Source organism: Choristoneura fumiferana, chromosome 23 (assembly GCF_025370935.1).
Source record: "Choristoneura fumiferana chromosome 23, NRCan_CFum_1, whole genome shotgun sequence".
Classification (NCBI taxonomy): Eukaryota; Metazoa; Arthropoda; class Insecta; order Lepidoptera; family Tortricidae; genus Choristoneura; species Choristoneura fumiferana.
This window is the reverse complement of record NC_133494.1, coordinates 11,593,144-11,614,130: the sequence shown is the minus strand read 5'-3', so window position 1 is coordinate 11,614,130 and position 20,987 is coordinate 11,593,144. Positions and strand designations below refer to the sequence as shown.

General features: G+C 36.5%; 1 protein-coding gene across 1 annotated transcript in view; it reads left to right on the top strand.

The window, feature by feature from the left end:
- The first annotated feature begins 11,031 nt into the window (after positions 1 to 11,031).
- The window catches only part of LOC141440910 (short-chain dehydrogenase/reductase family 16C member 6-like), a 19,318-nt gene continuing 9,362 nt past the window's right edge, over positions 11,032 to 20,987 (top strand). The window contains exons 1-3 of the mRNA XM_074105504.1: positions 11,032 to 11,346; positions 17,475 to 17,763; positions 20,663 to 20,772. Coding sequence (XP_073961605.1) covers positions 17,484 to 17,763; positions 20,663 to 20,772 — 390 coding nt within the window. The 5' untranslated portion in view covers positions 11,032 to 11,346; positions 17,475 to 17,483. The remainder of the gene's footprint in view (positions 11,347 to 17,474; positions 17,764 to 20,662; positions 20,773 to 20,987) is intronic.

The following is a 20,987-nucleotide window of genomic DNA, read 5'->3' as shown; positions in this document are numbered from 1 at the left end:
CTTAAGAATAGCCAAGTGATAGGCGATTCAGTTTTCCTAAAATGTTGCTAGAATATTCCTAGTTGTCCATTTATTTGTACGCTGATGACGTAACACGCCAGAACCGACATTTATTTACATAAAGAGTAATATTATTTTATTTAATAGGCATTTCAAACTACAGTCGCGTAGTAACACTAGGCCCCTCATATTAAAGTTAGCAACGATTGATTTGAATATGTACTGAGTCTGAAATATGTATAAAAACATTGAATTAATGATTTTTTATTTATTGAATCAAAAATATAGAAAATTACAAAAAATACACACACACACACACGCACGCACGCACGCACGCACGCACGCACGCACGCGCAAGCACACACACACACACACACACACACACACACACACACACACCCTCACACACATAAAATAAAAATAAAAATGTTTATTGCTTAAAAACTTAAAATAAATAAATAAAAGAAAAAATACCGTAGTTTGCTAAAGGTTCGGCAATGGGTACCAGTCTCAGCTTGTGCTGGGCTCGTTAGCTCAGCGCTGATTTTCAGAAAGGCCCCTGTGGTGTTTGATCGCAGCTTCGCAGCCCCTGCTTAAACATACTACGACTACAGTACCTACATAAATATAGCAACTGAAATAAAAGAAAAATTGTCACAGATACTTAACTAAAGTTGTGTTGTGTGTGTGCGTGTGTGTGTGTGTGTGTGTGTGTGTGTGTGTGTGTGTGTGTGCGTGCGTGTGCGTGTGCGTGTGCGTGTGCGTGTGCGTGTGCGTGTGCGTGTGCGTGTACGTGTGTGTGTGTGTGTGTAAGTGTGTGTGTGTGTGTGTGTGAGTGCGCGCGCGCGCGCGCGCGCATGCACCATTAAACAAAACCAGAATCAATTTATGTCAAAAAATTAAAGAATAATTAAAATATAAATAGGTACTACTCATCCACAACAAGTTTTGTCAGGTTTGTGTATAAAAATAAAATATCACAAAAACACCTACCTACGATGAAATTTATGCAACAAAAAAAAACTTAGTATTAGTATCTATGCTAGAAAAATATAGGTACTACAAAAGGGTAAAGACAAAGAAAATTAAAAATACGTATTTTTATTTTATCGATCACCTAATATATAGGCCATGTCTTGATTCCTGACCTGAAAGACGATCAGGAGATTGAACGTGAGCGGAGGGCATTGTCGGTGCGAGCTAATATGTTGGCACGCAGGTTTGCACGGTGCTCGAGTGACGTCAAGATCACTCTTTACAGAGCATATTGTACCTCTTTCTACACGTGCAGCCTGTGGGCTAGGTACACTCAAAAATCATACAGTGCCCTCCGTGTTCAATATAATAATGCGTTCAGGGTACTGTTGGGGCTGCCACGGTTCTGTAGCGCATCCGGGATGTTCGCTGAAGCGCGCGTGGACTGTTTTTACTCCACCATGCGCAAGAGGTGTGCGTCTCTGGTGCGCAGGGTGCGGGGCAGCGCCAACACCGTCCTGAACATGATCGCGAGCAGATGGGACTGCCCGTATTTAAAACGCTGTTGTGCCATCTCTAGTGGGATGGTTAAATAAGGAATTATTTTCATGAATTTAATTTTGTTTTTATTTATCTTTTATTTTATTTTATTTATTGTAATTTTTACTAACATAGGTTAAGATAAATTGTTTAACAAAATGAGTCGTAATGTTACTTGAATAAATGAATTTAATTATTATTATTATATGCATTTTCGGTGACCCAATAAATAATATTTGTTCCTAAAATAGTAGATCTGTCACCTAAATTTAATCACCAAATAATATTTTCAACATTTATTTATATACCTTAATATTAATTGAAAATTACTTGGAAAAAATATAATATAATTATATTGGGTTTCAAAATAATAAAAGTGTCATTAAAACTGAATCACCAAACAATATAAAAATGTTTACCTAAAAGTTAATTTTTAATCACTGAAAAATAATATAAATAAAAAAATTACGTGGCAGTCATGCGGTATGATGGTGATGATGATGATTGATGGTGATGTTTAATGACAATGGTCATGATGATGGTAATGGTGATAATGATGATGATGGTGACAATGATGGATGGCAATTTGAATAAATTAAAAAACGAAGTTTCCTGCCGTAATTGTATTAGCAAAAAATGGTCGGTTCTGGCACTTCGCCGGCCACTACCGCGGCACGCTCGCTTCGCTCGCTCGGCTCGCGCGCTGAGGGTCGTAGTTCTACCTAACACTCCTCCTCGCTTCGCTCGTCGTCGTACCTAACCAGACCTGTAGTAGAATAGGTAGAAGCATTTAATTATGCAACAGATCTATTTGTTAGGTGACAGATCGATTATTTTGGTGATTGAATGTTGATGATCAAACTATAATTTATGACACAGGTTTACATTAATGACAGATATTACTCGTTTAATTAGGGTATTGCCGATTAGTGACGCATCTGAGGTGACAGAAAATATAGTTCCCTTTGAATATTCTTCTATTTTCAATCAGAGGTATGTAGGTATAGATTAGTAACTAAATCCATAATATAATATCTATTATGCCGAACCGTACCATAAAAGGGCATGTCACTATAATAAGCTAGTGTCATAAATAAAAAGCAAAAATCTAAAACAAAAAAACAAAATATCCTAATTAGTTAGTTCGTCAGATTATCACAAAATATTGGACACGTATTTTTAGTTTTGTGAATTAAACAAAACATGATGAAGATCAAAAGTTAAAAAATATGCATTAGAATCATTAAAATATACCTTCGAAAAAAAAATCAGTTTTGGTTTCAGCCCAAGCATAAATTCAACGCGTAATTCGGTTTTTGGTTTCGTTTAAAAATACTGGTTTCAGTGGAACGCTAATTTTTTGGTTAATTAATTACCCCGTGCTCCTGTTATCCAAACTAGTATTGATCTACTTTGAGTACGTATAGTCACAGCTCACAGTAACGCCATCTATCTAATATACAGAACATAACTACACCAGCCGCTGTAGCACCACACCTAGTCATTCTCAATGATGTAAGCAAACGGAATGTAGCTTCATTTAAGTTACTAACTTTTTAGGTATTGCCGCTAGATGGAGACATTGATCCATAACTTAAAATTGTAGCCAAAATGGTCCTTCGACCGGATGCGTGAAAATTACGTATTCAAATCAATATTGAAAATAAATAATTCTTGTAATAAATCGCGTTAATTTATCGTGTGTACTTCATCAAGTCCAAGTTTAATAAATAAAAAACACAGTCTCCGTCAGCATTTTGACATCACAAAACTAAATTATGTGTTATTAAACTAATAGGTATCGCAAAATATTTTAATACATTTAACAAAATAGAGTACCTCTGCTGACTTAACCTAACTACCTTAATGATGACCCATTGGCCTCTGTGCAAATAAGGGATGCGTATAAAATTAACATCAACAGGCACAACAGATCAAGTATTTTAGTAAATTTTAATTACCGTTTTAAATATTGTATCTATCTACGTAGTTAGCCCAAGTCAGTGCAAACCAGCCTAAGGAAGATAAAATGCAAGCAATCAGATGTTCTCTTCCTAGTCGTTACACTCTTGACAGAGTCATACCCGAGGTGGTGATACGGTGTACTATCCGTCGCCATTCCTCTCTCACTGTTGCCTTCCTAGTGCATTCATGCAGCGAACTGCCAAGTGCTGCCTTTATCAGATGTTACAATCAATCAATCAGATATTACAAGATGCTATTGAGACCGCTTCGCGATTTCGCAAAAAGTTGCTTTTACCCATTTTTTACTTTTGCACGCCATTATCCTGATATTACGTATATTGTTTTGTGTAACTTGAACGGGCTATGAATTTTTTGTTTAATGTTCGACTGATTGTTCAGATTTGTAATCTCTAAAGAAGACTGTCATGCATGATATATAACATGTCCATCTTTTGCGGTCAGGTTACGCACTGTGCAACGTTTTCTGCGGAAACAAAAGATTTAAGGTATTGTAAGGTTCTCTCCGGTGAGCTAGTCATCAGAGGCTGACAGGGACAGTCCGTACGAAAACTGTACCTTCTACCTTTCAAGGTAAATTACACCCAAAATAAGTATGATTGCCGTTGCCCGTGCTAACAACGATCTTTACTTGCGTTGCGAAATTTTAACGACACAACCCATTAGGTTGCCACATGCAGGAACATTGTACATTTTCATTCTGTGAATTGGTTACAGTAGGTACCCAATATACTTAATACACGATTGTTGTGGAGCTGAAAAGGATGGTTTGGTCATTGTACGGTCAAGGTCTTTAATTTATGAGCCACCATGGAATTTCAAAGGAAATGTCATTACGATTTTCCTTGTTAATTAATGCGAAATGGTTCCATGGTGGCTCGTGAATTAAAGTCCTTGACCGTACCTATGTTTTTTAATAATAAATAAGTTTTTGGCAAAAAAAAACATTTTCATTACAAGCTTGTTTTCCTGACTGTACTTGTATTGTATGGTTATATTTGCATTAAATTTCAAGTAATTCCGACCCAGAAATAGATAAAATTCGACGATTGAAATTGCATAGTGCCCGTGTTTCTAATAGACAAAGTTGTGGGTAGAATTACAATACTAGATGAAACAAGAAGATGTATGAATAAAATAACAAAGTGCTGGTACTTTTTTGCAATGCCGGATTTAGGCTCCGTTTCCACCAGAGATGTGCGAGGATGTGGTGCGAGGAATGTGTTTTTCGTAAATCAATAGAAACACTTCATTTACCTCGCCTCGCTCCGCTCAGCTGTTTCCATCAGAGGATAGGTAAATGAGCGTTTCTATTGGTTCATGCAAAACACTCTGGTAGAAACGCAGTCTTAATGAAGGCTGACCGGGGCGGCTGCCCAGCAGGGCTACTACGAAACTCGCAACTCGCTGGAAGTTCGTGTTGTGCGGTCCCTCTCGCTCTCGTATTAAATAGACCTGCAAGGCTACTCCGAAACTCGAAACTCGAAGTTCGTGTCGTGCGGTTCCTCTCGCTCTCGTATTAAATAGTATAAGTGTCAGAGGGACCACACGACACGAACTTCGAGTTTCGAGTTTCGGAGTAGCCCTGCAGAGGGACCGCACGACACGAACTTCGAGTTTCGTAGTAGGGCGCAGGTACACAGGGCGCCGCGGTTAGCGAATCATAATCGTATCTATAAGGATGCCAATGACATAACTGGTCCTGGTTTCTTGTGAGAGAACCATTAAATATATCGTGTTAACGGAAAAAAAACGCTGTAGGTACACATATAAAGTTGTTGGTCTAGGTAATTCTATTGTATGTGCGTCGCGTGTGAGAACCATTGAAGCATCCCTTCCAGTTGTTTATTATAATGCCTTATTTTGACATTTAGAGACTATATACATCTCTGAATTATTTAGATTAGGACTTTTATTATTAACTCAGGGACTTTATACATCCCCTTGCTATATTTAAGGCTGTATATTGTTAAGCTTATGGATTTTAAGCTTGTATATTTTTAGTTTATTTTCTAGTCACAGGCTCGCGACGTCGAATTTCCCAAGACGATCCCATAGAGCTTATGGGAACGGAAGCAATACCATGCCCTCGGTACCGCTCTGCTTTCAGAGCATGACATGATATGATGAGTGCGTGTGAGCCACTTTGGGGGCGGCAGACGTGAGCTTGCCTTCGGAATCCAAAAGCTTAATGGTTACTGACCTGGAATGTTTATTTCAGAATTATATTATTATTATTATTTTTATTTAATTTGTGACGGTGGAAGCATTCTACACTTCCACTGAACGTAGATATAGTTAGTGTTTAGTTTTGTAACTAAGGGACCCCCCTATACATCGCTGTATTATTATTATTTTTTTGTAATTTTCTCTTTAATTTTATACTGTAGTTTTAAGTATTTTATTTGTAATTTTTTTTTTTTTAATTACTCTCTGCCAAGTTTCTTGCGGCGCATTCTTCTTGGCAATGATGGTCTTTCCGAAAGCGCTGGTAGTTCAAAAAATGACGTGTAAAAGTGCCCATTGCGGCCTATTTACTGAATAAATGATTTGAATTTGAATTTGGCTTAGGTGTAAGCTTGTTATGTAGTTCGTTGGCATAATGGGCAATAAACCACCTCAGCTCGGTCGCGCGCGTGCGACCTCACCTAACGACACTATTCTACTGAAGCTGCATACAAATGGTTCTGTATGGGACATTTTGCTTACACGTATAATTTCAATATCCCCGATGCACGTGCCACACGTGTGCTTGCTTCAACGAATTCATACGTTTTGACCTGTACACAGCTTGGTTGAGCACAGGTGTGTACCCGGTATTATGTTTTAAAATCCAATGAGTACTTATCTGGTGTTTTGCATACCATTATCCTGATACTATTGTATTGTGTAACTTAAACGGACTATGAATTTTCAGTTTAGTGTTTTTAACTGAAGACACAAGATTATATTTAGTAGATACTAAAGTTAAAATGAGCGGTAATAGATCTTGAGACGTAGCCGAAGTTTGCCAAATCAGGGCTCGTAACCGATTACAAATTAACCAGTGTTTATTTTGGTTAACAGTTTAAATGAAATAGACACCGCTTAATTTGTTATTAATATAGGTTTCGTTGGGAACGTATTAATTCGGAAACGCTATTTTTAATCGTTCTTTAACCGATTTCTTGACACGCTGCCTCAGCATCGTCGACCGTGGCCGTAATGATAGTCAACTACATGAAATACCAAAATCTGATCTCAACAAACCTATCTCGTATTTCTGGAACACGAAGTCACTACACGCACAAGGAAACCAATCGTTAACCGGTTAGCGGCTTTCGTTTCGAGAAACCAATCCCAAATATTTGCCGGTTAGAGCAATTTTTTTAAGAACGTAACCACTATTTTGATTCCGCTGTCATATAGCTACGAGTACAATAATTACGTAGGTAGATAGTAAGATACCTACCTACGACACTGTCATATTTGCCAGACAATTTAAAATTAAAAACTACCTAATAATTCGTGTACTGTGTAGGTACAAATTACACAAGGGCACAAATATCAGGATTGTCGTCCTTTCCGGTTCGAAAATGACGGGGACAAGTACTTTAACCGCACCCCAAAAACTTTGATTTACTTTTACTTGAGGAATAAATTATGATGAAACTCATAGTTCTATAAAAAAATAAGTTTATATATGGTAACGTGCCAGTGACTCTACTATGCCACCGTTGTATACACAAACGCCTCATGTCGACACTGCATTATTTTTAAAACTTGTTTATGTTCAATGTATCGTAGTTTATTGCAATCCACACATTTCTGTTAAAATTTGGCAGAGTTATAAAACATACATGTGTTCAAACACCCATGTGTTTGCTTGACTGGTAAACGCGTGGAGCAATGCGTTGCGCACGGGGTATCGTAATATCCCGTAACCGATTCAACTGCATGTTGCCGTTTCCTTTTCTTAACGATTTCTTTTCCGAAGGTTTTACGATTCCTTTTGATGTAAGATATCAATGTTTCTTAAATTTAATTAAGTATCAGAAAATATTAAGACCAGAGATTATAGTTTTTTTTTAACTCTACAACTTTTATATTATAGTTCTATGTACATATATATAAAATCAAGGGAAATATTTCATGTGATTTATAAAATTACACAGCTATACCTAGTGCCATCCACGAAAACGCGTGATTTTGTCAAAATTAGCCATTAATGACATTGTAATAAGAACCACGTCACGCGTCATCGTGAATGACTCTACGTATACCTATACGAAATTTGACCTAATTTTGTCTAATTAAATATTACAAGGTACAATCAACGTGAAAAAATAACACTCTTTTTTTTTAGATCACCGCCGCTCATTCACACACGCAACATGAGGGCTATCACAGGTGCGTTTCCGGACAAATTAACTTTATGGAATACCTTTTGCATATGAAAGGTAAGTTTAATTTATTCAAAAAGTGTGTTTTATTTTCGTTATGTCAGGGTTTGTTTACTTCATGTTTATTTGTACTTTTACTGCAAAACGAAAAGATAAAGCTATCTATTGGTTTCTTTGAATAATAGTAAAGTTATATAATTGTTCTTATATCCCTAGAAATAAATTAAATATCGTTTTCAGATCAAAATGAGTATCATTTTGAAGACCGGTTTTGTGAGTATCACTCAATATAAAATTTCAAACACAAACCGTTGCATAAGGAAAATTGTTGCTGGTCATGTCCGAGATGTAGAGGAATTAAGAACAAAAAAGGGACAGTGTTCAATAATTCAAGCTCGCATCATAACACAAACATCTATTACTAAAATTAGGGAGTTAAAGACTATACAAACTGTCTTGTTAATGACACATTCATATGAGTATGACAAATGACAGAGCCTAGATTATTTCTTCTTTTGGCCACTATGAGCGCTGCGATAGATTTCATTACCCCCACTTAGTACTTCGCACCCTCCCAATATTACTACTTTGTCGGTGTGACTGATATGTTTATTCATGACAAATTACAGCTTTCTAGTACCAACGGTCTCTGAGCTTCTTAGCCGCGGATAGACAGAGAGACGGACAGACAGACCACCAGACATAGCGAAACTATAAGGGTTCTTAGTTGACTACGGAACCCTAAAATAGAGTTAATTAGGGATTTTTATCCTAAGTCAAAGTCAAAATATCTTTATTCAACATATATTATATATTATATATTATGAGTAGGTACCTACTTAATATTTTTATCAGCATATCCACGACACATTCACGTGCTATATGTAGGGGAGACCGAGGAGAGTTGTGACAGAGGAGAGTAGTGACAACGTCGATTTTTTGGAGCTTACTTATTAACTGGTAGCTCTTAGTTCAAGTCTCGAACTAACAAACGCGTGCTGTTGCGAGCTCGCTAGCGTTAATAAGTTTATTAAGTTTCCAAAAATCGATGTTGTCACTACTCTCCTCAGTCACGACTCTCCTCGGTCTCCCCTACGCAACACTTAAAACTAAATACTAATCCATGAACTACATCCGATTTGATATTATAGCCACTTAGCTTAATAATACATATGTAACTAAAACCTGAGTGAACGTAAACTTGTCGCTAGGTTGTCTAACCTCATAATCTCGATTTCAGTTCAAGGATAAATAGGTATAATACAAGAATAGTTGAATTACATTAATATAGATAGTAGTTTAATCAAACACCTTTGCAATCTATTTCAACTTTCAACATACATAAACACCTATATCTTCAGTGTTTTTGCTGTTGTATTAACATTGACAATTGATAGCAATTGGGTAATATATAATAATAAACCATCTGGACAAAATCATAATCCACCTACGTCCACCAACAAGATGGACGGATAACCTGGTTAAAGCCGCGGGTTCACGGTGCTTCCAATCGAAGCTACTGGAGGTCTATGGGGGAAGCCTATGATGTCTAACAGTAGACGTCCTAATTCTACGGCTGACATGATGATGATGATGAAGAATATCCGCTTTAGTTCATAGATTTTTTTTCACCATGTTTGTGTGGTTCTCTTACCTAGATTTAAGTTAAATTAATATTGTTTCTTCTTGTTGGAGGCCTACCGACAGCTCGTCTCCCGGTCCGCGGACGCCATTCGAAAACCTTCTGACCCCACAACAACTCTGACAAGATGGAGCGACAAGATCGCGGGATCGCGGTGGATGCGGAAAGCACAAGACCGGTCTGAGTGGAGAGCCTTTTGGGACACCTATGTCCAGCAGTGGACATCTTTCGGCTGACATGATGCATGTTGATGATATTGTTTTCTCTATGAGTGGTTTTTGTAAATCTTTTAAGAAAATAAATATCTTAAACCATATCAACTCGTTTTGCTAATTACAACGTTTCCGTTGCTCCTTTGGTAAATAATTAAACTAGGCGACGGTATAATCACGGTCCATATTTAGCAAATTTTAAGGCAAATAAAGGATGAAATGAATAATATCGAGGCAAGGCAAAGACCAACGCCCTCTATTGACCTTGAAAGCCAAGCATTTCCTCACGCGCGAGTAGGGATGTACCGTTGCGGAGAAAGTTCCGAGAGTAGAGCAAACGACGCGGGCTCATGCTACGGCGATGCATCAGATCTTCTATAACCTCTTGATTTGTATTCCAATAGTGTGGAAACACTTTTGTTCATTTGATCTTTCTCTTGGTGTCTTTCCGACTTTGCAAACAATTATACTTAAAAGATACTTAAGTACTTATTAGTTATTACAAACTCTATGAAAAATCTATTCCAAATTTGACATTGAAATTGATGATTATGCACCTCTCCGACCAGTTGCATTCGCAAAAGTGTGCTTTAATTAATTTGAATCTACCCTTGACCTAGTAATAAACTACGATTTAAGTTGAAAATTAGGTTGACATTTTATCTCTTGAGGACTGTAATTATACATAATAAATGAATTATTTATGCAATGCTTTTATTATTTTTCCAATTATATCCGTTTTTAAGGTTCCGTAGCCAAAATGGCAAAAACGGAACCCTTATAGTTTCGCCATGTCTGCCTGTCTGTCCGTCCGCGGCTTCGCTCAGGGACTATCAATGCTAGAAAGTTGTAATTTTGCACGAATGTATATGTAAACTATACCGACAAAATGGTACAATAAAAATTAAAAAAAAATTTTTTTTGAGACCTCTATAGACGTAAAGTGGGGGTGTTTTTTTTTTCTCATCCAATCTTGTAGTGTGGAGTTTTGTTGGATAGGTCTTTAAAATCATTAGGGGGTTGCTAAAACGATTTTTCGATTCAGTCATTTTTTTGCAAAATATTCAACTATTTAAAGTGCAAATTTTCATTAAAATCAAGCCGCCCCTCTAAAATGTAAACCGGTGGGTGGAAAAATTTGAAAAAAATCAGGATGGTAGAAAGTATATCAAACTTACAAGGAAAACTATAACAGTTAAGTTTTCTTAAGAATTATTAGTAGTTTAAGTGTAAATAGCAGCTTAAGGTATAAAATATACCTAAACTTGGAATATTTCGTACACGCCTAGTTATATACAGGATAATGGGTAGGGGCATAAGAACATCCTATACCTAAGACCTATTGTATTTATTATGTTCTAGCAATACACATATACATATTTAACTTACTAAACAAAGTGTTAAAGTTTTACAGGACCCTAAAATTTCGTTCCAGTGCGATTGTAAAGACCGATCTCACAACAAACGAGCAATGCCAGCAGAGTCAGACAGTCCGCGTGGAAAGCCGCACGCGCCCGCGCCGACCACACGGAGAAATGCGCGTATAAACACGGAGTGACTTAACTGTTTACCGCTCTACTATTTTGGATTGTGTTTTTAGTAGCGGAATAAGGTATGTTTTTTATATTTCATTTTTAGGGTTCCGTAGCCAAAATGGCAAAAACGGCACCTTTATAGTTTCGCCATGTCTGTCTGTCTGTCCGTCCGCGGCTTTGCTCAGGGACTATCAATGCTAGAAAGCTGTAATTTTGCACGAATATATAATTATGTAAACTATGCCGACAAAATGGTACAATAAAAAATTCAAAAATATTTTTTTAAAGTACCTCACATAGACGTAAAGTGGGGGTAATTTTTTTTTGTCATCCAATCTTGTAGTGTGGGGTATCGTTGGATAGGTCTTTTAAAACCATTAGTGGGTTACGAAAACAATTTATCGATTCAGTGATTTATTTGCAAAATATTCAACTTTAAAGTGCAAATTTTCATTAAAATCGAGCGTCCCCCTCCCCCCTCTAAAATCTAAACAAGTGGGTGGAAAAATTTGAAAAAATTCAGGATGGTAGTAAGTATATCAAACTTACAAGGAAAACTATAACGGTTAAGTCTTCTTGAGAATTATTAGTAGTTTAAAAGTAAATAGCAGCCTAAGGTATAAAATATACCTAAACTTGGAATATTCCGAACAAAATATGAAATTTTCTTTTTTTTTGTGATTTTTGTCATTTTTTTTATTGTATCTGTTTTTTTTATTATAATTATGATTAATGTTTTATTTTTGTATATGATTATGTTATTGCTATTATGTTTTTTTGAAATCCTTAGAAAAATATTACTTAATTTTTTTGTAATGGCTACGGAACCCTATTTCGGACGTGCCCGACGCGCTCTTGGCCGGTTGTTTTTAAATGGTTTTTAGAGTTAAGGCAAAACAATCGTCAAGTGCAACTGCAAGCACAATTAAAAATTATTGAAATAAAGCCGTAATATTTTTTAACTATCCAACGCACCGATAAGTACCTAAGCAAGTCCAGCACTAAATATAATCTTTTCTAAATTTTAATAATCGTAGCAGAAATTTATGAAAACATTTTCGTGGTCTCGCCATGTATAACTAACCGTCCAAACTTTATACCTCGAATCAAATGGCAAAACCAAAATTAGAACCATTACGAATATTTTTTATAATAATTTACGGATCACCATGATAATTCGTTTCTTTTAACATTAAACCACCGTGAGACTTACTCATATTTACTGAAATAAACCCGGATAACTCACGTCTTAAATCGAGTTTAAATGTCGAGCGATACTTTAGTCCTTCCTCTATGAGCAACGCGAGCGCGACATGGCTGGTCTGGCTTATGTACGTAAATATACCTAAATAAAACAATTATTATCAAATGACATTTTCGTTTTACTAAACGCATGTTACCTACTTTGATGGATTTAATTTCTAATCTGGAAAATAAATGAAGTTTTTTTTATCAAAGAATTAACTACCCAATTAGTTTCGATTAATTGTAAAATTTACACCGAAAGTAATTTAATACTAAATCGTGTCAAGTTTAAACTGATATTTCGATTTGGCTCTTCTTTTATGGTACAAGGAACAGGTGATGACTAATATTAAAGTCAACAAACGAGCATGCGGTTTACGTGATGAAAAGTAATCATCGCCGCCTACGGACACCTACAGCACCATTTGAACTGTTGATGCGTTGCCGGCCTTGCAAAAAACGGTACAAAGGCCTTTTAAAGACAGTAAAGACGTCTTAACTGTACATTTTAAAGCAAAGTCCCCATAATAATGTTAATTCATTTCACACCAACATGGCTGAGAGCCGGTGTCAACTTTCCTTCCGTCTACTTTCTAAGAGCAAATAATGATAGAGCGAAAGAGCTGACCTAAAGGTGCGATTACATGCTATGTCGTTTAGAGCGCAAAATGGACTTTTGAAGCGATGGCCACCTATTGCTTACCTTGTATATTTTCTTTAAGTATTGTATTATAATTTCTCCGGCAAAACGACGATATAACTAATAAAGTGTCTGTAAATTAAGTACCTATCATACTCGTATTAATAAATGATTAATTTTAACTATCCATAGTTCGGACAGGATTTTTTTAGAAAATATTTTTTGATATGTTTTTTTACATTTGATATAAAATACCTACTTCTCGTTTATTAAAAAGATGGGTGAAAGTGCTCTCTAATTTGGATCTGAGTCTATAATAGACGTGTTTACATTTCGCCGTGGCACACATGAATTGACCGACTAAATGATTGGAATAGCAAAACCATGGAGTGGGAAGATTTACTTGCTCTACTAGGTACCTATAGCTACTTATTCAGTGTGTTCGGTGTCTACTCGAAATCGTAAAACTAATCAAAGTGAACCGAATGTCGTGTAAGAAAAATGTAACTAGGCCTTACTACAAAATAAAAATAACATACATAAACACGTCTTATATACCTATGACTAAAATGACAGTTTCCTATGTACTGATATGTGTTAAATACCTAACTACATGTCGAGTTACTGCCATTGACCACTACCAATCACACGTTAAGCAAAGGACAGGGAATTTTAAAAACTCGTTTTCGTAATGCATTTTGGGACCTTTTTAACGTTTCCATTAAAATTTTAAGTCTTTTAAAAGAAGGTTGGACATGGGCGTCATTAAAACCATACGGTCATTCTAAATAATTTCAATATTTAAATTCTACAAGATGAACTTTGAAATGTTCATGTGTAATCAAAACCCAAAGCGCTTCTTAAATCAATGCGACACTTTAAATAAATAAAAGTTAAAAATTTATTCGCATTCTTAATTTGACCCTTGGGCCACCAAACGAGTGTTTTTTTTTGAGTTGTTAATTTCATACTTTTCATAACATCTTTTAGTTTCATACACATGCAACCGTTATCTCATTTCCCGTGTTTATGTTAAACCAAAAATACCTAAACTCCATTTTATTAGATTGACAATCCTGTATAACACTTCCAGATAACTCACATGAACACAGGATAGGGCTAGGTCTTGGTAATGTGACTATTATTATTTTTAGATTCCTTTTAGATTATAATCACATCAACATAACAGGGACATACATAATTAAGTGTGCCCACGTAGGGTGTAAAATGTCTAGAAAAATGACAGATTCTATTGAAATTTCAACTCTTTTCTGCACTCTCAACTCAAATACATCAGTCATTATTAAAGTTAAATCATTTTTTATTTGCTGACTATGTTATTTGATGACTGTATGGCTTTGACGTATCTAACCTACTTATGTATACAAAATTTCAAGTTAACCATGACTCAACCCGACCACTGGAAGTGGGTTCAAATCGACTTCCAACAATTAATCCACATAAATACATACGAGTAGGTAGGTATACTAACAAGACAATTCATCATCACCATCATCCCAGCCTATATACGTCCCACTGCTGGGCACAGGCCTCCTCTCAGAACAAGAGGGCTTGGGCCATAGTTCCCACGCGGGCCCAGTGCGGATTGGGAACTTCACACGCACCATTGAATCGCATCGCAGGTTTGTGCAGGTTTCCTCACGATGTTTTCCTTCACCGCAAAGCTCGTGGTAAATTTCAAATGTAATTCCGCACATGAATTTTGAAAAACTCAGAGGTGCGAGCCGGGGTTTGAACCCACGACCTTCTGTTTGAGAGGCGACAGGTCAAACCACTAGGCCACCACGGCAACAAGACAATTAGTGAAGTTAAAAAAAATCATGTTAGAAATACGCGCATGTATCTGAGCCTTCAATGTAGAATACGTTCAGTTCTAATTACCATCATGATTGTGATTGCGTCCCAAGCGAGCGAAATCAGATACGGCCTAGGTCTCCCAACGGTGTCTGTTGCAACCTAATTGCATTCTATAGCTTGAGCGGAAAAGTAGCGTAAGTCCAGATACTCTAGCTCTAGCAGATACTTCGTCATTGTGAATCGCTTTTCATAATTATTTTTCATCCAAAGGAGTATTCTCCTGCCTGAAGTGGTCTAACTGACAAAGTCAATATCTGTTGAACCGATCCTAGAGAAATCGAGGAAATGTAGGCACTAAGCACACGTTTTTTTATTTTAATATCTCATTTGCTCTTGGGAACATCCAGGTCAAACGATACTTTTGATTTGACTTAATAATATATGAAGTTGGTAAGAAGGTATGAACAATTACTTTGCTTACCCGCGCGGTATAATTAATTGTACCAATGTAGGTAATCGTTTATAGTTCGTTGATATGGTTATATTCTTCTTGGCAATGATGGTCTTTCCGAAAGCGCTGGTAGTTTAAATAAAACCGACCAAGTGCGAGTCGGACTCGCGCACGAAGGGTTCCGTACCATTATCTATCAACATTATTTAGACATTCATTAGCAAAAAACGGCATAAAAATCAAGTTTGTTGTATGGGAGCCCCCTTAAATATTTATTTTATTTTAATTTAATTATTTATTTAAAGTGATACAACTAAAGATTCTGTGAATATTTCAAGCGTCTACCTGTTGCTGTTATTAATATAAAGCAAAAAACGGCAAAACAATCACGTTCGTTGTATGGGAGCCCCCCTTATATATTAATTTTATTCTGTTTTTAGTATTTGTTGTTATAGCGGCCACAGTAATACATAATCTGTGAAAATTTCAAGTGTCTAACTATTACGTCTCAAAAGATAGAGCCCTGTGACAGACAGACGGACAGACAGACAGACAGACAGCGGAGTCTCAGTAATAGGGTTCCGTTGGCACCCTTTGGGTACGGAACCCTAAAAATGACGTCTAAAAGTGCCCATTGCGGCCTATTTACAGAATAAACTATACAAATTTGAATTTTTAATTTGGACCTCGTGGAATATTATGTAACGCCTGGTTCAATCTATTATTTAAGTGAAATATGACCAGATAATTATTTGTGAAATAATAATTTACCAAAAAATGCTGACAGTAAAATTGCGATGAGTTGTTTTGCATACAATAGTAATCCGTCGTTATTTTTTTTCGCGCATAAAATCTGGCTCTCAAATGTATGCAGAAATAGGTTATTTATTTTGTATGAGTGGGCCAAATTTTGCCGCTGAGTTGGTATAATTCCAGCTGAATATCTTGCGGCACTTCGTCTTATCATTGCTGTTCTTTCCGAATGCGCCAGGCTGATAGTTAGGTGAATACAAGGCTTAAGGGGATCCCATGCCCCAATGACCTTCGATCTGAATTCCTCAGTTTTCTAATAATTTTTGTAGCTTATTATATTAACAACAACGGCTTTAAGCAATATAGTATCCCATATTTACTTCAAAGTTCATTGTTTTCGAGATATTTGGCATCAAACTTGAACAATTTTAGGCCAATTTTGTATTAATTAGTTTCAAATGAAAACCCTCGACCAGTTTTTAGAGATGTGTTATGTAGATTTCGTATATGTTAGATCTTTCACGTCAATACGAAATAAGTGTTTTTTCAGACAATGTTTAAAAAAATCATACAAAATTAAGTATTCATTTTTTTCAAAATCCGGTAGACCAAAATGGAGATAAAAGATTGGAGAACCGATAACCGTTTGACTTATAACTCTATATGTAGTGCAAAAGTAGGAGATACGATTCAAAACTTGTCAAAAATCGATGAAAACCTCGGGTAGCCCCTTAAAAGAGCTCTCTTTGGCCTACCCAACAAAAATGTTTTGTTTTGTTCTGTCATCTTTTCTCAATGAGGGCTATCGTTTTTTGTCTTTCTAGATGGCGCCACTGTTGCGTGAGGTTTTAAGTGTGGCTTTCAAATTCTGTTATTACGGGCGTGAAAACAAAGTTTAGATTACAATCATATTTAATACACCTTAAAACCGTACCATAAAAATATCGAGCAACCACAGTGTTGCGTAGTCCCGTTTTGTTAGGAAAAAAAGGGAGGACAAAAGTTTCCGAAAGACAAAACTGTCTACAAACACAGACATTAATTGCCCCGTAACGCATAATTGCCCTAATTAATTTCAGGTAATGCAAAATATTCTCAAAATTATTCTAATTCTAAATAAACCCACGTAGCTCACCCAAAAACTATGAGATTTGACATTTTGGAGACCTCACGCTACACTAGCGCCTCTAGCGGCGAATTCATAAGCGATAGCCCTCATTAAACTCTAGCGCGGCATGATGAGCGATTGAATATTAACTTTCACTTTAAGGCTATATATACATTTATTTCTTTTGCAGGTCGCAAATATGTTGGAAGGAACGAAAATAAACTCGCACTCGCAAATGGCGAGCATCTTCGATATCGCTAAGGACACCGTCCTTTTCTTCGTCTTGTCCTGTTACTACGTACTAGAATCACTGTTCTGGACTTTAGTGCCTAATGCTATCAGGCCCATGAAAAGCTTGAAGGGGGATGTAGTGCTGGTGACAGGGGGTGGAGGGGGGGTGGGGCGGCAGCTGGCTGTCAAGTTAGCAAGGCTTGGTGCAAGAGTTGTTGTTTGGGACATCAATAAGGAAGGTATGTGGAGTTAGGTTCTTTAATTAGCCAATGATTTTATGATAACAAATAAACACATTTTAGACATGCCCAAAATGACAGTTTTCTATTAATACATGTTCAACACGTGTTCAACAATATGTTTAACTTTTTGTGATATTATGGAATAAGTGCGCTTTTTGATTGGTAATAAAACACTAAAAGGTTAACAAGTAGAGATTCCTCAAAGGGATAATTGCGCCGTTTTACAGTCACCAGCATCGATATCTGATACAACAAAGCGTGCATAAATATGTGAAACAACTCTATTTCTAGGGCGTGTCAGATATTCTTGCACGCTCCGCTCCGCTGTGGCAGATATTAATGCCGTGACTCACCATGGGGACCGGCGGTAGATTTTTTGACATTTACAACAAGAGCATAAAATGTGCCATTTTACCCGAGACATATAGCCATGATAGACACGTCGAGGGGAAAATGGGTTTAATGCTCGAGTTTTACACTCTGCTTTTCACTTCGATTGAGGGCAAATGAAATAGCAATAGTGGAAACAATAAAATTTTTCACTTACTTTTGTTTCATGTATTACTATATAATTATAAATTTTTAGTAATTAGTTTTATTTTGATTGATTTGATTGATTTTTAACTTTATATAAAATTAAAAAATATTAAAAAAACATGTAGATTGGTCTTAGTTAGACGAAGACTTTACTTTACGCACTAGAGCATAAAAAGTAATTTTATATCGCCTAGATCCAGCATAAATACAAACTTTACGAGCATGAGAAGTGAAAATATCTTTCCACTATTAATATTTAATTTCCTCTCAATCGAAGTGAAAAGCAGAGTGTAAAACACATAAACATACTTATATAGATGTATACATACTGAAATACTTTGACTGTGCATGTAGGTATCTCCATTTTTGTCAAATTGTGTTGATTTGTTTAATGTTTTCTGCAATAAAGAGTTTACATACATTTGACCTCTTCGGTTCTGGGAAGTACAGGACACCGGTAATTTCAAGAATCTTTTCATCACACTTGCTCGTAAACAGTGTCGAAAGATGCAGGCTACCTTGGTTGAAACCCCCCAAATAAAACACTCGACCTTAATGTACTTGTCATGAAACCCGTGGTCGGTAAATGAGTCAATGCGCGTACTATTTTTCTTGTCATGAAGCCCAAGGTCGGTAAATGAGTCAGTGCCCGTACTGATGGCGCTGCGCGCGCTGCTGCAGGCCCACACGCACACGCACGCTGCGGCGCATGCTGCGGAAGGGGGAGGGGGAGGGCGGCGCTGCCAAGAGCGCAGCCTAAGGTATCGCCAATATTTGGAACAATTTTATTTTTTCTTTTAGAAATATAAAATGTTACTCGCAAATGTGATGAAAAACATTGTAGGTATGTCGCACGGGCGGTACTAGAATTACGAACATCGACTCATTAAAGCCCTCAGTCTTCGACTTTGGGCTTCTAATAGACTCTCGTTCGTAATTCCTTATTTACCGCCCTTAAGACACAATGTACTATTGTCCATAACGACTTAACATAGCCGAAGTACCTATATAACGAAGAAGCGTGGCATATTGTATGTTAACAGCGTATTTCCTTCTCTAAATAACAGGCCAGGACTTCATCACTAAACTTGCGATATAGCCATAAAACTATGCTGATCATTGTTGTAATTAATTACAACGACACAACCGTAGGTAGTCGCAATAAATGAAATCGTCGCGTGCTACGACTACTTAAATAATACAGTAATAAGAATAAGAATTGTTTTCGATGATTAAATACGGCGTCAATGACAAAAATAAATAAATTGACAAAAATAAATGCTGTAACGGGCTTGACAAAATGTGGATATGTTATGTGGGTTTATTTACATCCTGGCAGATTTACGTGAAGATATAACTAGTACTAGCTATTGTAATAGTAAGTACTTCCTACATAGAGACGTAATTATTTGTTTTACAGTCGTGTTATTTCTGATTTCCATTAACTTTAAGGTACCATTGAACAGGTCATGAAATTGAATTCTTTGAGACTCAGTAGCCTAAATGTTACCTACATAATAATCATTTTTTTAAATACTGCGCGGTAAAACAGGTTGGGCAGGTAAAAGTTCGTAATAAAGTTCGTTCGTAAAGTGTTTCTGATTCATACATACTCGTATTTGGCACGTAATTACGTGAATATTGCTCGTCAAGTTTGTGAATTTCACAATTTTTCCTCTAAAAATTACAGTTAAATCAATAGGTATAATTATTCATTAATATTATGTATAAAAAAAATTTTTTTAGACTATTCCTAAAACTTATTTCGATAGTTTCTGTCATATATGTAATCATTGAACTGATCTATCTGTCGAAGATAACGGAAATCAATATACACACGGTGTACCTTACAGTTTACAATTCAAATGAGATTGAGAGTTGGAAGATTTATGGAGTTTGTTCGTAGACGATACTTGTTAATATGCTTGGTATGTTTTAATTGCGCACTTAGAAGTCTATGTATATTACCTACTTCTGTTTAAGCAATAGCCATTGCCAGTTTTTAACCGCCGACGCAAAAAGAGGTGTTAAATATAAGTATATGACCGCTAGTGTGTCTGTGTATCTGTAGTATGTCTGTCTGTCAGTGTGGCACCGTAAATCTTAAACGGGTTCGATTTGAATTGAGGTTTTTTTTTATTTTTAAAGCAGGTTTTTTCTAGCCGATGGTTCTTAGACAGTTTTATCAAAAATCGGTTCAGCCGTTTGTGAGATATTGAACTTTGAAGTGCTTTTTTCAGCATGTCCTAAGCGGAGGGGGTCGCAGAATTGCTTTTCGTTATCAAATAGTCTTAATCCGGCACTAATAAGTTGCCTTTCGTTATAAATATAACGTTTTAAAACATGCATTTTTGGACCAGGCTTACAGAAGAATGTACAGATCTAACAGAGGAAGGCTACGAAGTCGCGAGCTACGTCGTGGACCTGGCTGATCGGGCTGCCGTCTACGCAACCGCCGAAAAAGTTAGGAAGAGGTTAGTAAAGTTATATAAAATCCCTGTACGAGTGTAAGTTATGAGGGTAAATTTAACTTTGCTACTCGTTGGTAGATGGCGGTGTTCGCCTTTTGTACCGCGGTAATGGCATGTCTTGAAATACATAAAAATATCAAGTATCTGTGCTTAAGTTTCGTCTTGATCAAATATAAATTTTTGGCATAAATATTTCTATAATTAATTAATTAATAAAGTTCG